The following is a 22,665-nucleotide window of genomic DNA, read 5'->3' on the forward strand; positions in this document are numbered from 1 at the left end:
GTTCTGTAGTTAAAATACCTTGCACGCTTAAGATTATTTTTTTTAATTGCTGCCATCAGACAAAACATCTTCCTTATTACAACATGAAAGCCTCTGAGGCTCTGTATGGTCTTCTAGCTATGTGAAGTTAAGAGGGGGAGGTCTGAGCAAGAAGCCCAGGGGTTCCTTGCTTCCTACCAGACAGGTGGCCATCACAAGCCCAGCTGTTTGCGGGTTCCAGGGAGCCTTGCACTGCCACACAGAGCTGCTTTTGTACAACTGGAGCCACATTTCATCTCAGGGAGATACAATCTTGTGTGATGTAAGGAAACTGGTGACCAAGTATTTCTTAAGAGGGAAGAGCTGGCAGTGACTGAGCGCCACCATTCTTCCCATTAACTAAAGAGCTATTATATGTTCAAAAATATAGACAACTAAGAAATTCAGTTTCTCAGCTTTAGATCTCATAGGTAATTCCTTTTTGACACTGTATCTTTCAAAAGCAACTATTAAACAATAATTATAGGTTAAAAGGCTGTTGGCTGGAAATGGACATCCTTATTTCTATGCTCATAATTCTTAGCTTCAGCAGTAGAGGTGCTCTGGGACTCAGGGAAACAAGCCGGTACTTTAATTAGTGTGCGGCTCTCTATACATATGTAAGTGCATGTGTTTGCATTAGGGTCCATCTGTAGAGTGTTTCTGTGGCTGAGTAGGTTTGCAGAAGAAAGTTTAAGGAGCATCATCAGGGGAAAATTCTGCAGTACCTCAAATTAAGAGGCAAGCTGCAAGTCTCTGTAGATTTTATAGGCAGAAGTCTAGATAACTGAGACATTTAATTAGCTAAGAAACACAGCATTCTGGCAATAGGTTTTCCACTCGGGAAGTCTGGCTAAGTGATTACATTAGTAATTGTTATTGATTGTTGACAATAAGTCAATTATTGTTTATTGACTTGCATTCAAAATAAACTTCTGACACTCATTAAGTAGGCCTATTGATCTGATATTTTTAAAGAGGACCACATATTAATTTTTGTAGCAACCTGAGAGAGCAACATAGCAAATCTAAATCTGCATTTCCCCACATCAGCACTTTTTCTAGGAATACACAGAGAGATTGATTCTTATGCCAGTGTATTAATTCTTATCTGCAGAACTCTGTGCAAAGTTTTTCACAGTCGGTGAATAAAGCTGTTTGACAACGACCAAGACAGCCATACTCAAAACCACTCAGACTTCAGTAAGCCTTACCCCTCTGACCTGGAATTCATACACTGGCATCAACCCCTGTTTCCCATGTTACTGCACCCTCTGACTTCATGATGCCTCTCTCCCACATTCTGCACTCTCTCTGGTCACTCCTGATTTTGGCTTTTAGGGTCTGACCCTCCCCACTGCAGCTTTCCCTTGTCCATACCCCACACCACACTCTGCACTCCCTGGTCCTTCTTCAGCTCTCCCAGTGCTCCTGTGGACATGTCCTCCACACTTTACACAGGTAGATGGTGTCCTTTTTCTTCTTGGTACCCTCAAACCCATCTATCTTGCCAACAACTTCTTTTTTTCTTGCTACTACCTCTCCAAAGTGTAGCTGCTCAGCTGGCTGAAAAATCATCCAATGTCCACTGAAGGTCCAAACTGTGAACTCATGGGCCAGACACTGAGAGCTCAGTATAGGACTTTCTGACTGGGTTGTTAAATTAAAAAAATGATACCTTCTGTGCTGTTATTTTTCTTGTGGTGTCTTTTATCATTCCAGTTCCATTGCACATCATTTGACATTGAATGATAACAACCACAGAGAAAGATGAGATTTTAAGCAGTGTTGGATTTTACTAAAAACTAACCAAGTTTAAGGACTGAATAAAGCCAGAGAAAAATATGGTTTGAACCAAAAAAGTGCTTGCAATCTGAGCTAAACCTGACAGCAGAGTAAAAATAATATCTGTGTAAAGAAAGATGGCCCACAGTTTTATCATAAGAAACTCATATTTATCTTCTGAAGTACCCGTGCTCAAAATTAAACCCCCAAACCTAAAAAAAAGTGTGAAATATGCAATAAGACTATCACTGGAATAAACTGTGAGACTATAACATGATTATACACAGAATAGTCACTGTGAAAGGAAAAAAAATGAGAAGCTCCAGCCTTGTATTGTTTTTAATCATTAGACTAGAAAGCAACTCCTCTGCATTCAAAACAGCACCAGAGTTTCATGTGTATAACAAGATGAACAATTAAATGACTGAATAAAAACTTGTAGCCACTGGAGAGAGGTTATTTCTTATACTTGTTAGCCTGACTGTAAAAATTATTTTGATCATCAGTGTAAAAAGTGACCAAATTCACCAGGATCTAATGTGATAAATTTTGGTTCATTGAAAGTGTACTGCCTACCAAGTGCTGTTCCTACCTTACAAGTTCCCAGTTTGGCACCGTAATTTAAGGTCTTTCCCAGCTGACAGCAGTTCTGCAAGTGCAAGAACACCACAACAGATGAATTGCAGGCTTGCCTCGTCTCCTCTGCTGCAGGGAAGTGCAATTATCCCTAGTGGATCAGTAGGAAATTCCCCTGGGGATGAATGTAAGCTGTGTGTGCACATGTTGGGAGAAGCAGAGGCACATCAGCAGGACTGTCTGTCATACAGCTAAAGCTGTGCTTTCTTCTCTGTAAAACCCATCCAGGGGAGTTGGGACAGGATTTCACAGATGATACAGAATTGTTTGAAAATAACCTCGATGCAGTGCCCTGAGCAGCTCCTAAAAAAGGATATAGAAAATAAATGCAAGAGAAAAAAAATTGAGAAGGCAATTTCAGCAGAACAAATCTCATGGCAATCTGTACCTTAATTACAGTTCCTGCCCACCAGATGATTTGTTTTCAAAGATGAAACTCTGTCAGACAATCAGTGTTACAACTCCCACTCTTTCTCATTCCTCTGTATATCTGCTAAGTCAAAAATCGTACAAAGCAGGCCACATCTCACCTGAAATATCAAAGCTGTACAGAAAGCTGCTGAATGCATTTCTAAGACACGAAGGAAGCTTAAATCCTTGAACTAAATGCCTTCTACCACACCAGGGACAATCTGCTCAATTCCTGAGATATAAAAGACTACAGCAGTCGTGAGGAAATAATGTAAATGTTTCCTTAAGTCTTTGTTATTTTGCTGTATATTAAAACAAAACTTACATTGCAAGAAAATCTCCAAGGGAATGATAGAATTTTTTATGTATGTATTGCTCATCCAAGCTGAAAAAATGTTGCAACCATTAAAACCGAAACTGGAGAAAGAAGCAATTGTCCATATGTTGCTATTGGTTCATTCTTTCCTGAGCCTGAAATTTACAGTCTTTTTCCATATTCCCTCTCTCCATGCACATACTTTATTCAAAGATTTTCAATTTCTTCACTGACTACAAACAAAAAAATGCCTCAAGCACATTGCATAGAAATCTGCCACTTCAGTGGAGGGAATATGCCTTGTGTACAGTCATGATGTGAAATTTCCAAGATGCAAACATATTGAAATACTTTCAATAAAACATTAACACCAAAGCTTTGGAAAAAAGGATCAATGTTGTATCAGAGGGGGTTAGCTCTTTTTCTCTCCACTGTTAATTAAGACTTCACTCCATTGCTAATTTGATGTTGCTGGTGAGAGGAGCTTTTGTTCAGCTTCTCCTCTGCTCCCAGCTGGCACGGGGAGGTCGGGGCAGCAGCACCAACCTGGGATGGCAGGTGAGGGGTGAGAGGTCACAAAACTAGGGTAAGCCAGGCAGTGCCATATGAGGCGGGCAATTAATACTCTGGATACTGTATTGCCTCTCTAAAAGGAATACCTAATCATTGTAATTAATTACTCAAATTTACTTAAATGTAGTTATTAATACTCTTGGTTATTATATTTAGAATTACAATATCAACATACTATTAATACAGTGGTCTTTGCAAGTACACATAAATTAGGAGCAGATGCCTACACCAAAATCGCTTGAAACTTTAAAGCAACATTACAAAAATTTGTAATGGATTTCTGTGAAAGAAAGATAGCTCTGATAACACACTGCATTGGCCACAAAGAAACTAGCAGTGTGCTAAAGCAGAAAACGAACATAAATCAGATCAGATTTTTGGATGGAGACCTGAGATAATCTTGAATATAGATCGCTGCTTCAGTTCTGTCAGCACGCTCTGCTTCAGAATCTGAATCCTTGAAAATGATTCATGACCAAAATTTTAATACTGAGGAGTGGGGGAAGGAAGGAAGAAAACCATTTAATTTCATTATCCATCAATAGGCTGCTAATTCACAGAGATGAGGGATGTTTAGTATTGTAATACATATGTGCCCTGAAGACTACTTGTGTAAGACTTCTTTTCCTAAAAGGCATGTTAACATAAAGGGATTATTAAAGAAAAGCAGAAGGAGGGGAAAAACAGTAATGCAGACAGGTGATGGCAGCTGATTTAGGTGGGGGTGCACCCTGCAGGAGCCAAACCGACTGTATTCTCTCTGTCACAGTGACTGGAAAGTGGGAAATGCAGGGCATGGCACTGGCATAGTGGTGGACTACACTGGTGGAATATCTACATGGACTTTATGTCTTTCCTATGAGCATGGTCTACAGAAAAGGCTGTGCTGAGCCCAGGCATCAGTAGGACCTACTGGTATCTCCAGGATGGTGGCTGTGATGCTCACTGCAGCATCTGTGCAAGGTAATTCCCTAGTAGCTTTTTGTTGACCATCTTCAAAAAGATTTGTACCTCCTTGATGTGACAGAATCTGAATTTGCTTGGGTCCCAGTTTCTCTACACTGTCTCCTGTTCTTGTGTACCTAGCCATGAACAGCATGAAGTGCTGATTCCCTCTATGGAAATGCTTTATCTTGCTGCAAGAGAGCTGTGTTTTCCAGTGGTGAGGAGTATAGAGCTACAACTAGTAGGAGCAAGTCAGACACGTATAAGTCAACAACACCCTAGTGATGGCATTGTGATTTTAGAGTTTCAGAAAAAATGAGATTTTTCATGTTTATTTTGTTGGTTGCAGCTAAATGACAGAGAGGTGAGGAAGGATTCAGGAAAAATCTTTAAATCACTGTGTAATAAGTACAAGTCAGATAAAATTGTTTGAAATTCTTTCTAGTTGCATTGTAAGACATAACTTTTTCTTCTAGGTGCATGCCATACATTCCTCTATGTCTACATCATATCTAAACTTGCCATTTTTAAACAGAGAAGCAAGCAATAAGAAAACTAACTACAATCACAGAACTTACTTTTCTTAGAGAAGGACACATTCTCTGGAGCTGTGTACAGCAGAAACAAACACTTAGGGTGGGCTTGACTTAGCTTATCTTTGGTCACTGGAAGTTTTTCACCTAATGCAAGGATAATTGGCCAAGCTCTGTCTACAGTTCAGATCTTCCCTCTCCTAACATTGACCAGACACCTACATTTAAAATGATGAAGGACTTATGAGATGAGTTTTCCTTGGTTAAACAAAATATTTCATGTAAGCGCGTTATTACAATTTTGCAATAATGAGAAGAAGGAAGATGAAAGGAAGGGTCAAGGGGAAGCGTCATCTAGTCACTTGAAAACTGTAAGGAACCAAGCAACCCCGTGCTGACTGAGCAAGGATCACTCCGCAATGGGGTATGAAAGGACTGAGGGTGTGATGGGTGTCTTCTGGTATTTCACCTGACTAATGAAGGGAGAGTGGGCTGTGCCTACAACAAAAGAATATACTAGTGCCAGTGGCAGGACTGGAGCACCTGGTGCGGCATCATACATCTCAATGTTCCCTGTGTCTCTTCCCCAATATAGGCAGTTTTACTTCATTAGTGATTTAGTCTCTGGATATTGAAATCTTCGTCTGTTTCCAAACCAACTTCATTTATTTGCAGTATGTCATCTGGTATATCAGATAACTTTTTCTTTTACTGTTGCCAAACAGAAGTAAAATTGATTTGTTCTTGTAGGTAGAGAACTCTGTTCAAAAGTTGAAAGGCTTGTTCTCTGCATATTCATATCCTGTGATATCTAATTCTTTTTTTAAGAACATGACTGAAATTTAAATACCTTTTATGCCTACAATTTATGAATTACTCTCTTTTTGATCAGTGCTGGTTCATAAGCATTCAGCAGGTTTTCTGTGATTTGTGGTTTGCATGGTGGGTTTTTTTTGGCTGGTTTTGATATGTTTTCTAATTTGCTTCTCTTATGTCACTCATTGCTCAGTTCCTGCAGGTTATCCTTGGAAATAAAGTGGGCTTGGGCTTGTTTAAAGAACATAGTAAAATGATACAGAATAGACATGGGAAGACAAATTAAGAAAATTCAATGGACAGCCCTCTTGACTTGTCATAATCTTTGGTAGTACTTACAAATAGTAGTCATATTATGGTTATTTTTTCCTATTTCATCTATTTCAGACTCTAATACATTTTCTGCTTCGTTCTTCACCAGGAAGAAAAAGACTACTAGTATGAGCTGAAATAGGTAAGGAACAGCATCCTGCTAAATCTGAGGTTGGCACTATTCTACCTGTGACATCTGTCAAAAACAACAAAGGGCAAATTTCCATTTTCAAATAATTTCCAAACCTATTTACTGATTACATGCTAAATGAACAGTGTTATGAAGGGAACATTCTAGATTAGAGTTTGTTCTTTTGGTGTATGGTGTCGCAAGTGAGACTGGGAAAGCTCCTTTTAAGGAAGAGTCTAATCATTTAGACATCTTATTTCGCCAGAGTGCTGGACACCTTGAAAGGCTCAGCGGTAATGAACAGGCATCTCCTACACCATAGCCCTGCCTAGCCATGCTGAAAGAAGAGTACATCTTCTTTAGCTGGTAACAGCAAGACACCCTTACTCTGCAGTGGATCAGCTGGAAGAGGAAAATGTAATGCTCCATTTGTCACCATTTTCCATTAGCTTTTGTCCACCCTGCACTGCTGCTGAGTAGCTGTTCAGAGCTGCAATAGTTCCTGGTACTGCTCTCCATTGGAAGCACAATTTGCAGGAATTGAAAAGAGAGTGGTGATCACAGTAGCCACACAGGCCTGCCAAGCTGGAACGATTCCAGTCATATTGTGCTTCAACTGAAAATTTATATGTATGTTTGTATATGTACACATACACAGACAAAGGGTTTTGCATTAACACACACACCCACCCTGAAATAAAAAAGCCCTGGGCATGCAGATCAAACATCTAGTCCAGTATCCTAAAATTGTGCTGTAATTTCCTTTCCAGACACCTGCCACATCCAGCCTACTTTCTGAGCAGATGAAAACCAACAGAGCCAAACAATGATGAAAAGTTGTAAGGGCAATGCAGTTAACACTTGCCCCCTTAGAAAAAGGAAAAATAATTTTATTGGCACCAGCGCGTGACTTGGTCAGCAGCCGCAGCACCGCAGGGCCAGCGTTGCTCTGAGCCAAGGCGCTAGCTGCAAGAGCATCCTGGGAGAGACAACAACGCTGGAGCTACTGCTGGAAAAACTAGCTGAACGAAAATGGGCAGCCTACTTTGGTAAGGAAGCAGGTGTTTTTATTGAAATCTACAAACGACAACTTTTGTGAAAGGAGGATGTTGAGTTACTCATTGCTGAAACAAGTTTATTCAGCCTTTGATGGGAAAACTTTTGTCCAACACATTATTCACTGGTGTTATACAAGCAGTGCTGGAAAGAATGTGTTTAGTCATACTGTCTTGAAACAGCAGAATGCCGGATTTGATTCAACATTTGAGAATGAATGAGACCATGTGAACGGTCAGAAGACTTTCTGTGTGTACTGTATCCAAGAGTCTATAATAGACACCACTCATCCAACTTTCAAAGTATTATTTGTTCATTTAAGAAATGTAGATAAAATATTATTACAGCAAGGCTGTGAGGAAATCAGGTTTTGTGATGTAGCCATCACCGGTGACCAACAATTTAGAGATATCTCAAGTTAGCTGTTGTACAAGTGAAAAATTTTCCCAGAATAGTCTTCAAATCATAGCTTGAAACTTAGAACTTTTCTTTTTAGCGTTTTTATAATTCTGGCTGAATTCTATGTAAATACAAACATTTACAATAGAGCTGTGAGACACACAGTGCAGCATTCATTGTTGCACCACAATAAATAAATGCACTATTGCAGGACTGTGTGTGAAAAATATGGATTTTATATACATGTATATGATTAATAAAAATGACAAGTTTCATAAACACACCAGAAAAAACAGTTGGGTTTACACTATTTATGCTTAAAGTTGCCCACGCAGAAACGTTTTTGTTGCTGAAATGATTACCACATTCGAAGTACACAACACCAACCACATTAGCAAATAGAGAGTCATTGCAAGGCATCTCTGAGAGGAACTGTCATAGCACTGATCTGGACACTTCTACATCCATTCATACATGCCTGATAATTCCTGTCCCCTTCCTTAACACTTTCTTTTATAGCAAAATCCTGGGGCTGCAGGTTAATTTTGAAAAAAAAAAAAAACATTCTGTCATATTGCCAGATGCAATAGTAATGGAAACCTGAACACGTTTCATACACATCTGTAAATATTGAGGAGGAGTTAAATTCCTGACTCACACATCATATATTCAGCTCTTCATACTACCGCAGTCTGAAAATCCACATACCCAGTCTGATGAATCATTCAACTATTCTTTCTTTGTAGCCCAGACAGAATTTAGTAGGGAGATCTCTCAATGACTCTGTGACTCACTAACCTTTTTTTTTTTTTTTTTCTGCCCATGCACTCATTTAAAAATGAAAGATCTAATACAGTTTTGTAGGTTGGCATGTGAGTGCTGCCTGGAAGCACTTGGTCACAATGATATGGCTGAGGTCTGCTACCACAATGTATAAACACCAACCAGCTGACTGGTTTCATCTCTGATTGAGACAATGTATTTGCAACGATAAGGTAATGGCTACACATCTCCTCACTGTGCATCTCTGCTGGCTCAGCTCCTGAGTTAATTTAAATCACAATTGTGCTCTTAATGCCAGCCATGCTATAGAGATTTATGGCAGCTGAAGACCTGTCCCACAGAGTGCTGTTCCAGATGACGGTGAGGCAGAGGGCAGAATGTGCTGGGACTCTCCTGGCTAAATAACATGTTCACTGACATGTGGGTCATTTGGGATTTTACAGTAATTGGTGGGAAGATGAGAGGCGAAAGGCTCCTCATGCCACATCTGGGTGATTTGGGCAGTAAGCAATGAAGTGGCAGAACCACACTCAGATCTCAGGTCTGCCAGCTTCAAAATAAACATCTCTTCTATAATGCAGCAGAGTCCTGAACTAGATCTTTTATACCTTAAACAATAATCCTAGCTAACCATCCAGTGACTTACCAGCTAACTTAGCCACAGACTAAGAAACAGGTATTTTGACACGTCTTTTTGGTATAGAGTGAAAGCAAAAATGAAAGCCTGGAACTTACCCCCACATGGAGCCAACAACTAGCTCCAGACCCTAGGAAAGGACATTTATTTAGGATTTTTATGAGATGATAATTTGGCCTGCACAGCTTGCTCAGCAGAGCTCAAGGGAATTGGTAGTACCACGAGAACTTAGTATAAATTTTATTACCCAGCTCTGTGAATGCAGATCAGTCAGGTCAGGAGAGCGCAGAGGGCTGCACTGGTACCTCTGCCACTGCCTGGCTGCTCCTGCAAACAGCAAAGTGGAGGTGTCCACCTGGCACACACTCAGTCTGGCACTCAGATGATGGCTGAGTTAATAGCAACTCATTATTTTGGCCACCTTCTTTCACAGGTTTTCCCACAAACATGTCACCACCTACTTTTGAACACCGCATTATGGTAGCCACTGTTCAAGACAGAGAAGAGATGTGTAATTTCAAATGCTAAGTATGCAAAAATAGCCCTAAATTCTCCATTTATACAGAAGGTAGGCAACAGTTCTCTATCTCAAGCTAATCTTGTTTCAGAAATCAGTAAACACCACAGGAAACACCATGCCTTCCCCTGCCTTTGTGCGAATCAACAAGTGTTGAAGCCAATGGTGTCACTCTACACTACAACCAAAGCAAAAGAGAAAATTAAGTAAAATTAAGGGTGTACTAGTCATGATTAATACAGAGGAGAACAAAGTGTCTTGCCCATTTTCACAGTTGGACCATGGCAATGCAGACACTGTCACAAAAAATATAAAAAGCTTCAATGCAGACCTTCATTCTCTCAAGATATCTGCCAGCTTTCACAGGCCTTTCTGTGAAACATTGTTAAGTCATAGGCTTGTAGCAAAATACAAATTTTGATTATGAACTGGATTCTCTTATGAATGTTTTGACAGCTTATTTGCATAAAATGTGTCAACATTAAAATGAGGGTGAGAAAAATGCTCGTCAACATTCCTTAAGGCATAGAAACAAAGGTCAGCTGAAATTCTGAGCTCCATTTTTAAAATATTCACTGAGAAAGGAAAACGTATGCAAAATACATGGAAATGTACTAAAATAATAACAGTGTGTTAAAGGTACAAAGTTTCAGAAATTGCTTGCAACTTTTGTGGGTGTTTTAATTGCAAGCAAAACAACTGCTGCAATATTTACTTAAATTTTGTCTTGTACAGTTTCAGTAATACAGAACACCCATCTACCACTGTACCTCAGATCAGAGAGATTTTATACAGACCCTCCCTCTTCAGAAAGTCAGATCATGCTTTTTATTAGTTCTTTATTGCAAAATCATGAAGCAGCTCTGAATGGGATGAAAATTCTCAAATAATATATTTGAAGGAACTTGTTTATAGAAGATCCTATTACCCTCTACAGCTACCTGAAAGGAGGTTGTAGGTGGGGGGCGGGTAGGTTTCTTCTCCCAGATAACAAGCTGGACAGTAGGAAATGGGCTCAGGTTGTGCCAGGGGAGGATTAGACTGAATATTAGGAAACATTTGTTCCCTGAAAGAGTGGTCAAGGGTTGAAGCAAGCTTCCCAGGGAGGTGACAGAATCAGCATCCCTGGAGGTGTTTAAATAACACATAGTTGTGGTACTTAGGGACACGGTTTAGTGATGGACTTGGAAGTGCTGCATTAACAGTTGGACTTGATGATCTCAACGGTCTTTTCCAACCTAAATGATTCTACAATTCTCTGATGCTATGGCACAGCTTAGTTTAGTTTTGCCTCTGAAAGTCACATCCAGCTTCAGTAACACAAAAAACTAATCATTTTTTTATTTGGACCACTGTAAATCAGGAAGGACTATCCTGAATTCAGCCCCAAAATAGTAAAATAGAGGCTCGAGTCCATAATTTTGTAATTTCACTGTTGCTGTGTTAACATAAAAAAAGACATCACCCTGCTGCTTCAGTTAAACGTCAAATTGTTGAAGGAAAACAGACACTGATGCTTGACACCTTTTTTGTCATGAATTCTATGTTTGCCAGCTATAAGACAGTAAAAATAACAGATTGTTGTAATATAAGAAGTGCAAAAAGGATGCACCATCTATCCCTGTTCAAATTTATTTCTACTATTTCTCTTAATTTTTCCCCACCTTTTTTCCTCCTCCTGACCTTCATGCAGATTCTGCAAGTAAACAAATAATTCTTTATTCTCAGTCTTTGGTTTTGTGACCTTTCCATGATGTTGTTCTGTGAAGTTGTTGTACTGGATTACAACATTTTTGTGTTCGGGAACACTGGGGCACTGGAGAACTAAAAATAAATTAAAAGCAGCTGGGATGCTGTTATGGGTTGTGTTTAGTGTTTAAAGACCATAGTAAAAACCATACAGCATAATATGAGATCAGAAGAATAAAAGAGTAGTATGAGAAGGATATGGGGCTACTGAATGGCTCAAGGAAGAAAGAAAAGACTTAAAAACCCCTTTTCAGAGCCAAATTCCACCCTTGGATAATAATGACAACTTTTCAGAAGTTTTGAATAAACAGAACCGTGGAATCAGATATGTGCTAAAATTCCTCTGCTCTGCCAAAAGGCATCAACCCATCCCTCAGATGAAGTTCACTCACCTGTGAATGATGTGGTATCTCTGCAAATAATCCAAGGAAAGCGCCAGCTCACAAATGTATAGCTTAACAGTTCCCTCATTAAAGTGGACATTCTGCTGCAAATGGTAACGCAGATCGCCTCCCAGTAAGAGATCAACCACCATGAACATGTCTTCTTCATCTTGAAAGGAATACCTGGAAGAAAGAGGTACAGCTGAGCTCTCAGGGTTGGTGACACAGCCAGAGCCGTGCCCTGGGGTAGCTGCCAGTGAGTAGGTCTCTCCATGGGAAGCCCACGATTTGCTCAAAAGGCAGACACTGGGTTCTTACTGTTGTGGTCCTTCTGCAACCAGACTTTGCGGTAGGGCTCTGCATATTCAAGGCAAGCACAGCTTGAACTGCTGCCATACTACTATCTTGCTTTAACCATAGATTAACACCTGAATGTGGATAAAATAGTATTTAAAACACCTTTCTGGTGTTTATATTTTTAATAACCATATACCCATTTGGTTGACAAAATGGCTTACAAAATAGCAGCAATGAAATGAAAGGCCTTGAAACACACTTGGTATTCACACATGTACAACTGTAGCTCGGCGCCTATGGAAAGCATCCTGGCAGGATACGAGAGCTGCTGTCCCAGGAGTATTTTCCAGATTCAATAAATACACACAATGTTCTATTAGCTGAGTGTTTTCTACAGCTTGCAGGGCAGCTTCAAATTCAATAAGAAATAAAACCGTAATTTTACTGCCTAACAATACATATTTTTTCAGTTTGCAACTTATATCTTATAAAATGACAGAGTCTTCATGGTTACTGACTGAATTCTTCTGGCTCCTTTCCCAGAACTGCCTGTTGAATACTCTGAGGACCAAATTCTGATCTGATTTAAATCCTGTAAATCCAAAGGTGTAGCCAGCCAGTGTACAGTGTATACATAGTGCCTGGGCAAGCAGGAATTGCCATGTGTTTCTACTTACCTTGGCTGTGCTGCCCTTTCTCTGTTTATTTCTGATCTGAGTAAACTGACAGAAACTCTCTGGTTTTCATTTCTGAATGCAACTGTCTAAGATACAGTATTTTAGATTTCCCAAATGGGGAATGGTGAATGCCTTATTTCTATGAAGTCACTCTTCTCTTGGAAATTGCTTTAGAATTCATATCCAATGGTAGATATGAACTGGTGAGAGGTGATCCACAGTGATAGCGCCTCTTCCATCACCTTTACTCCCATGAGGTGTGTAAACTATGCTGGCTACAGATGTGATTCAGTTCTCCTGAACTGTGAAATATATGCTAAGGAAATGAAAAAGAGTGGGCTTCCAGAAAATCTGTGCCCACCTTCCTCCTAAAGGCAGAAAAATCTTTATTAGATTATTTTAATTGACAGTTACGTAGTTATTTAATTGACAGAAACGACAGTTTCACTTTCATTCCCAGGCTTGCACTTTCTGAAATGAGGCACTGCTTAAGGGTTGTCACGGATGGTTCATTTTGAATTTAAATGCTTGCTATTCTTTCTGAACACAGTTCTGAGAAGCAAGTGTCTCCAGGTACTCTGCTCTTCTGTTACATTTCTGCATGCTTGCCAAATGCCAGGAGGGGAAAGCCATTTTATTTGCATTAAGCTTACTTCTCAATAAGCCAAATCTCTGAAGCAAAATAGTAAAGTAGGTGTCACATGGTGTCTGCTCACCTCCAGAGACTCAGAATTTCATAACACACACACACACACACACACTAAAGAAGCAGAAGTCTTCAATTATATTCAAATTACACTGAATGTTGTGCATTACTGAGCTTGGAGCAATTGCAAAAGGAAAGCTTAAATATGTAGCTATGTTTAAGATACTTTTTTCTTTTTTGACACTGATATTATTTTAAATAAAATAGTTGTAGCACTGAGCAGATGTAATGAGAGATGGGTTTTTTTCCTTCAGTTACCACTTGAGTAAAGTGTACATTTTGTCTGGTTCCTTTCTATACAAAAAGAAAAAAAAATCCAAAATTAAAATTATGGATTGAAATCTCTACTTAAATGTGTAAGTGAAATATTGTTTCTAGTCTGAGACTAAAGAGCACTCGTGATATCTAAAATCATAGGCTTACATGTCAGTGGAAATGGTTCTGATGCAACTCTAATCTTGCGAAGGAAAATGTCTTGAGTCATTTTTTGAGTCATTCAGCCACCATAAGGCAGAGGATGAAGGCAGGGTAAAGAGTGACTGCTGTGAACTCGCTTTTAAATTCAATGATGATTTCCTTTTCTGGTAAAATTGTGAGTGTGTTTCAAAGTGTATCCATGAATGTTTAGTTTAGATAAAAGAGCCATCAGAAAAATCCAGAAATAAATCTGAAATCTTGTCCACAGCCAGGCAAAAGCTAACACTGGATGGAACTGGGTGTTCACTCCAAGCACGTGTTTCTGCTGGTGTGCTTTGGTTTCCTGTGCATGTGAGTGGGGAGTGGTGGTCCTGTGTCACCTCCCAGGCAAGTTTTTGGTGCATTTGTGAATTGTTAATGAATTAAAAGAGAGATCAAAATGTTGAACTGGAATGAGCTGATATTCTATCCTATTTTGTTATGTGAGGAAATAATACTCTTTGCATAGAAGAGCATATCTACAGTCAGGTGCAGAGGGTTGCGTGTCAGTTCTACTCACACTCCATAGCAATGTAAGAGCAACCACACCAGGTCAGAATAGATATCTAACTAGCCTGGGAGTCACCAGAGAGATGACAAGGAGGAGCAAAGAACATTATGGAGATACATAAAGCTTTCTTCCAGAAGTCAATCAACCTCTACCCATTCACTGCTCCAGGACTTTCAGGGACTCTGGCATCTCTGGGACTCCATGCCAGAGATAGGTTTTGTACAGGGACCTGACTTACTCATTAGTGGACAGTTGGTCTTCTGCTACTACGCTTTGCCTCTCAGGTAAACATTAAGGTAAGTGCAATCCCTACAAACAGAGCTACAAGGTTTTCATAGGTGACCGTACATCTAGAACAAAGTGTTTTGAACCCAAACAAACAAAAAAAAAAAAACTAAAACCAAACCTGAGGAGATTCAGAAGTATGGCTAATATTTACAGTCATCAGCCCTCCTGTATCAGACACTTAAGATTTGGCTTGTCTAGACCATGTTTTTGCCAAGAAACATTGAACCAGATGATCCCTGAGGTCCCTTCCAAGCTGGTATTCTATAATCTGTCATGACCTGTGAACAGAGCATAGGCCAGTTTTATTTAGATATTGAAGCTAAAATGATGCACACAGAGACACAGCTCTTGAGGAGCTCTGTATATCCTCTCCGATGTTCTCTTCCACTTGGCACCAGATTTTTCTTTCATTTGTACCAATATCTATCTGTGGTAACTCTGTTGGTCCTGTCAGAAGTGTTGTGTATAGTGGTGTAGTTAAGGTATAAACTGTATGGGCCCCGTTGGAAAGAACAGGTACTGTGAATGGATACGTTCAGTATATCAGGACTTCTTCACCTACTCTTAATTATATCACACCTGACAGACATCATTAATAGCCAGGGATAATGATGTCTTCCCTGCACATTCGATCCAGTTGGGTCAAACCTGCATGGATGGCATTTCTCCAGCTATCTGGATCAGACCACAATGTAATTAAATGTGCTGCAAAACCATGCCAAGAGTTTTTCCTGAAAGGTAAATGAGTTAATCCTGGTGAAATTATGTGTCTACGACCTAGAAGAGAGCTTTGACGTGGCAAAGAGCAGGTCTGTGGAACTGATGGTCACTCTACTGAGTAGCTCCTGCAGTTACAGGTTTCTAATTTGAAAACAGGGCAGGAGTTGTGTCACAGCACTCTCCAAACTATCAAGCTACAACAAGGTCTTTTACCATCTCATACCAACATACTCTTCATGCCAATCCCTCTGCTGACTTCTAGTCTCTCCTCATCCAGGCCACATGCACACACACGGGCATGCACACATGTGTGCACTTGCTCTCTCCTTGGCTGCCCAACCTCTTAACAGAACCAGCCACAGCTGCACCTTATCTACATCGGCCAACCCACCGCCCCTGAGGCCAGCCCACAGCTGTATATTATCAATGTTAATTAACCCAGCTTCATTCCTCTACAGAGTTACTCCGGGTCCCTCTGTGCAGGTGGGTTTCAAATGCTGTTGCTCCTGCTCTGCATTAAGAACTTGCAGGACATGGTGTACCAGCTCCTGACCTGTTTTGTTTGTCATGTCACAAGTAGTCTAGTTCTCTGTCCCTCCCCCCTACACAAATCCAGTATTCTTCCTTTACATAAGAAATGATGTATTCCCTTTTAGCTTCTTGCTTTTTCAATGTTTCAAGAAAAGTGGGTTTGATTTATTGGTCTAAGAATTGAAATTGACAACAAGTGAAATATTTGCCATAGGAAATATGAATCTTTGAAAATATTGCTGCAGGTTAGGGAAGGGCTGGTGGCAAATCAACCGAGTGGAGATTAGTTTTTTGAGTAAGCACTGTAATTTTACTTCTGTAAGCTTCTTATCTGCTCAAAGGCAAATGACATACAAAAGGGCTGATTGGTTTTTGAAGTAAAATCAGAAGTTGGTTGGGATTTTTATGTTAAGCAGGTGACTGAGAAATACCTAATGAATAAATAATAGCATTGTGACTGATATTGAATACTAATGATACATTACTAAGTTAATGTAAAGATGAAATTTTAATCCTCCTTGAAATGAAATAGTAAGTAACTTGGAGTAAATTTGTGTGTGTGTTTCTTGGTTTTTTAAGTAGTGTCATGAACCAGTTGTAGGAAAACTGTTCTAATTACAGAGATAGTCTCTGCTTTCTCTTGCTTGAAAAAAGTTTTAATGCATTAGAATCAGCTTTCTCCAAATTAAGATAAAATAATAATGCCCCTAGCAAGAGCGAATTGGATTTTTGATTATCTTCAGGAAGATAAACTACCATTGAAGAAAATCCTCCATGGAAACAAATTTAAACGAAACACTTGAATATATCTGTTTCCAGATTTATATCTGTATATTCGGTTTAATAATAACTTTTTCTTAACGTTTATATCCTATTTGTTTATTCTTTGTATCTCTGTCTCTTCGCAAAAGCAGTCAAGGATGAATTATTAAGATCATTTGTCCTCTTTGCATTCCTTCATCTTAGTTAGCTAGCGTAATTTTTCATTGAAATCCTGCCAGACGAGGCACCCAGTATCCACAGTTCTTGTTTCATATGTATTACCTGGGGAAAAGGACATCATGATGGATATTTTATATATGACTTTAAGAGTAAAAACACATTACAAAAATTTCATCATTAAGCCCAAACCAAACTTCATAAATCTGAGGTTAATCAGTTAAAGCAAGATATGCACAGTTCAGACACTCAGATAACACCTCTGCTCTCTACTGAATATGATAAATTATTAAGTCTTGGTAGCTTCTAATTACAAATTTTAATAAGGATCTTTTTCCAGTTTTCCCCTGGTAGCATTAAAGGGAGGAGGTAATTATTTTAGCAAGATGAAGTCCTTAGTGACTGTAGATTTTCCCAGTGTAGATCTAGATGTCCCAGAACAGTGCAAAGCAGAGAGCTGTGGCAGTGCCTTGGTTCCTAACTGCAGTCAAAACAAGGAACGCCAAGTCATGTCTTGGTGCCCTGCAGGTCTCTCTGTGAGCCCCTCTCAATTCCTGCTGCAGAGCTGCTCAACACTGGCCTGGATTAGCAAAGCCTTAAGGAACCTCTCAAACACTAACAGATCCCAAGAGGGAATAACTTCCATAAGCCAATTCAGCTTGTCCAAGAGACAGGTCCAAGGCAGGTAATGGATTGACCCTTATTAACTGATCACACTGGTGTCCTTCAGAGAGACCCTGTGGCTGCATCTTGACTGCCGACTGCCTACTGCAGTCTCATGGAGATGTCTGAGCTAGGTCCAAAGAAGCCACCTCACCCAGACACAAGGTTAGCTGTGGCACCACAGTGTTGGCCTTTTTGTGAAAGCAGATTTTATTACCTCTGGCAAAGCATGAGTCTGGTCTAGTTAGGCTAGTCTGGCCTCCTGAATCTGAGCTAGCCACCCCTGTGCGGTGTTGTGTGAATGTACCAGCTTCTCTGGGAAGAGTCAGCTTCACTCACAGTGCTGCAGTGGTGCTGTCATCTTGAGTGTTCAAATGGGGTTTGAATTACCCGAGTTACTACTAACCCCATTAGTCAATGAGAATTTATTCTTTGTGGTTAAAAAGTAGACTTTAAACTTCACGAGGGAGTTCAAATGCCAGAGCCCTTACCCCAAACCAGGCTCTCGGGGCTTGGAGCTCTGATATTTCCAGGGGTCTCCAAATCTCCTAGAGTCTTTATCTCACAAGAAAATTTCCCGAAGCAGTAGGCTCTCAGCACTACAGCAATCTCCTAGGAAGCTATGCCAGCAAGCTGTGGATCCTAAAGTCTGGGAAGTACCTTTCTGGAAGGTACAGCAAAGCTGAATATTGGGTCTTTTACTTTAGGACAAGCTTTTGAATGAAGACCTGCTTTCTGCTGGAAAACTAATGTGAAGCATCATGTTACCACAGCTGATTCTGCTTGGCTTTCACATAAATGAAACTAATTTTTACCAGCAAAACTGTTACTGACTTACTCTGGTTTCGCTTTATGTATTGTTCTACATGACCCCTAATTTGAAGGAATCATCTTGCTACATCACTAAACAGAGGAAATAAATGCTGCAGCTGTCTTTACGTGATAAAGATGCCCAGTGAATGTCATGAGCATACGAAGACACAACTGGCTTCTGCAAAGTTCTTAAGGCTTGCACAAAATAAGAATGCATTAAAAATTACTCTGGATAGAGAACAATGGAAAATGATATTAGAGTCTCTAGGAATTATAAGACGAAATGGTCAGGGCAGCACACTCACAAGACTACAAGTCACAGCAAATGCAACTGCAGCTGGGGCAGGGTGAAATGGGGATGTAGCTGCCCAGCTGCACTACCTTCTCACCCTTCTAATGCAAGCACTGCTCTGGGAGCTTTCCCAGTTCTTCTGCTTGTTGTCGAAGCTTTTGGGGACAGAGAAATTATTCTGTACTCTCTGCATGACACATAGCATAAAGAAGTCACCAGGTACCTAAGTACCAATAATATAATAAAATTTACTAAAATTAATGTTACAAGTATCTAAGATCCCATATCTAACTGGCTTGTAATTCGTACAAGCAGACTTTATATACAAAGGGGTTTGTATTTTGCTGAGATAGAAAATCAACATTTTATCTTTCCTTTATAAAGTAAAATATACTGCAGAAGTGTAGCACACAGCCTTATTACACTTATTTACCTGAAAGAAGTAAACAGCTGTAGAAAACAATTTGGTAGTGTAATTTATGACAAGCAGTATGCATTAGGTAGCAGAGAAATAGGAACAGGTTTTGCGTGAATATATAGATAAAAAAGCAATTGCAAAATTAGTAAAAATTCATCACTTTAGCCTCTAAATCTAGGGAATTTTGTGCTTGGAATTGGTAAAAAAGTACATTAAAAGCTAACAAAATTATTTACACTTCAAGCTGTAGATTATACCATGTAGAAATGTTTGATTGGTAAAGAAAATTTAAACCTGTATGACATTAAAGTATAGCATAGCATACAGTACTTAAAATTTTAAGATATTAAGAATGACTTTATGACGTTATAAGCAACTCGCATCATCATCACCATCATGTACAGGTAATGCATTACTCTGAAATTAAGAAGATTCTTCCATAATGTACTTATACAAGTACAGGGCATAATTAGTGATCCTGGTGTCACTATTTCTTGATATGCTTGCCTTGATTTATTTTTTTTTTTTTCCCAATAGTCCAATTTGTCTAACTATATTCTAGAATACTTCTCATCCATTGTTAAGCAGCCATAAGCTCACCCAAGACTTGCTGTACTGAAAAAGAACATATCACTTACAGGCTTGAATAATTTGGCATTTGCCAAAGAACCATACCCTGAACAACTAGGTAGAGAAGAAAAATATAGGTCCAAAACTCCCTTGTATAGGTATAGTGGGATATAACATAGTTATAGTATAGGCTGGTACAGGTATAGGTATAGGTATAGTATGGGTACCAAAAAGAGCAACTTTATTTATTCATACATCATAAGTTTTAAACCTGCCTGTGCTGAAAAGGTACACTGAAAAGTTATGCTGAAAACTATTTTATACCCACTGTGACTGGGAATAGCATATACTTACCTCTGAATTACATATTTCATAAAATGAGGTATTCAAGCTAATCAAAATAATGTCAGGTTTGTGTGTTCTGCCAGCCAAGGACAAGCCTCAAAAGATGAACCCCTAAGATTTATGAACTTTTAAATACAAATATACAAGTAATTATGAAGGAATGTTGGACACGTTCCTTCATAATGTCTATTTTGCTTACATTTATATAGATTTCTTTTGTCTTTTTGAAAAATTTATAAACATTGATTATTGGAATTTGCAGTTTGTACTTGGGAAATATTTAATAGAAGTCCATTGCTGCAAAGAAATGCAAATATGTTTATTTTCAAACTCTGAAAGGCAAGAGTCATTTCTCCAAATGCTGTTAACAAAGGACAATTACTTCCTTTATTTCTTTAGAAATATATAAAAATATAATTCAAGTTTATGTAAGAAAACTTTTGAGAACAGGAAAACTCTTTCATAAAGAATTAAGTTGTGTTTATTTGAAACATCTTCTCAAACCCTGTTTAGTGCTGATGTGAAAAAATGGGACAGCTAATAAAAACTGGCCTGAAATGAAGTTGAAAGATGCAAAGAATTTCTGTCTTAACAAAGGCAGTAAGAGACATATTACAGACTTTAGTAGTACAGTATATATTCACGTAACCAACACCTATTAATATTAGCTTCCAACCAGCTAAGGGTAATCAATTAAAGACAGTTTAGTATTCATCCACACGTGCAGAAGAAGTCTCTTTCTTCCTCCAGGAGGTTGAGGAGAGAAGGCCACAAACCTCTGATTTGAGAAACAACTGCTTGTCATTCCTATGTGCACTGCCACAACGTTTGCTCAGCTCATCACGAGCTATGCAACCATGCAACAGGCTGAAAAGAATGGTAATGGACTACACATATCAAAGCAAAAAGCAAAAATAACTGCTTTTTGTTGGTTTACTATGCACTTTGCTTTCACCTACTGAAATAAACCTCATTAATGTATTTTTACATGTGTATTGATCAACGCTGGTTTGAACTGTTCAAGTTCTTTGTGAGTCCTGATCATTTCAGGTCGTTTGCCTTAAAGCAGCTTCTCTTTTACTGCTTCAGCTGGCTGTAATCAAGCAGCACTTTGCTACATCTAAAGGAAGCTCCTTTATTTCTGCCTCTGATTTTGCACATGCTAGCAGAGCGAGAGGTTTTTTGAGATATGGGTTATGGTGGTAACTGTGGATATTTTGCTTCTTAATCATGGTGTCTTCTCTGGTATGGTAGAGAAACCATGTGATTAAATGTAGCTGGTCATCTACTAAATTAGAGTTCTTACTGTTTGGACTGTTTTCTGCTCCTCTAAACTGGAGGTGAAGAGCTTAAAGCCAGGGTTTGCATATGGCCCACAGTTATGTGAGATCTTTTACATTGTGTTTAAGTAGTGTTCGCTGAACATTAAGACAGATATGCAGAATAATTTTGGGGGGAAGGGATTTCTAGAGGTCAACAAGTCCAAACTTCTGCTCAAAACAGGGCTAATTTCAAACTTAGGTCAGGTTGCCAGTTCCTTGTCCAGGGCAGTTTTGAAAATCTCCAAGGATGGAACCTCCACAGCCTCTATAGGAAGCATGTTGCAGCTACTCACTGAATTTTGAAGACACTTTTGCTTACACCAGTTGAAATTTCTCTTGCTGCACCATTTCACTCTTGTTACTCATCCTTTCAGTGTGCATCTCTTTGGAAAAGTGGTTTTCTCCATCTCTAGATACTGCTATCTTTATGTCATCACTACCACACCCATCATTGGGTAGTGGAAGACTGCAATTAATTCCGTTCCTCAGCTCAGCAGGGTCATGTCCCAGCTCTGGTCCTTAACCCAGGAGCAATGATAGTTTCACAAATCTTGTAGGCAAGGGTTGGATGAACTTACTCCAAGAAAGACCACTGCAAGGCGTAACTTTTGAGACAAGGAGTAGCATTAGTTGAAACCTTCACAAACATTTGTTTGAGGCCTAGAAATTTTCAAGCAAATAAGATGAGTTTTTGGTGCATTGTGAATGACTGAAAGTAGAAAAACTACCACATAGCCACACTGCTAGCAATTACTATGACTGACAACATGTTTATTCCCATATATTAAGTGATTCATTTTTCCAAGCGGTCCATCTCTAAAAGTCCTTTCTATTCATTTGTTTTTCAGGAGAAAATTAATTACTTTTCTGGCTCATTTGCTCATATACTTGTAGACTTAATGGCACAGTCTCATGATAAAGTCTGTGTTTTCTCAAATATGATTAGATCAATGATAAAGTAAGACTTGCAAATGAATGCAAAATAGGCTCATGTCTCAGTCTATTTGTTTAGGATTTTTAGCAGACTTGGATGTAATATCATCAAAGCTCATTTTAATTGTTTTGTTATCAGGAAGGACACAACAGCTTTCACTAAGTTCACTCAGATTTACACTCTG

The 22,665-nt window shown here is 39.2% G+C and overlaps 1 protein-coding gene across 1 annotated transcript in view; it reads right to left on the reverse strand.

Annotated features, from left to right (window-relative positions):
• Window positions 1–22,665, reverse strand: part of STK32B (serine/threonine kinase 32B) — a 180,204-nt gene that overhangs the window by 72,627 nt on the left and 84,912 nt on the right. The window contains exon 4 of the mRNA XM_040593883.1: window positions 12,009–12,182. Within this exon, the coding sequence (XP_040449817.1) occupies window positions 12,009–12,182 (174 nt within the window). The remainder of the gene's footprint in view (window positions 1–12,008; window positions 12,183–22,665) is intronic.

This window comes from Falco naumanni, chromosome 1, assembly GCF_017639655.2.
Source record: "Falco naumanni isolate bFalNau1 chromosome 1, bFalNau1.pat, whole genome shotgun sequence".
Lineage (NCBI taxonomy): Eukaryota > Metazoa > Chordata > Aves > Falconiformes > Falconidae > Falco > Falco naumanni.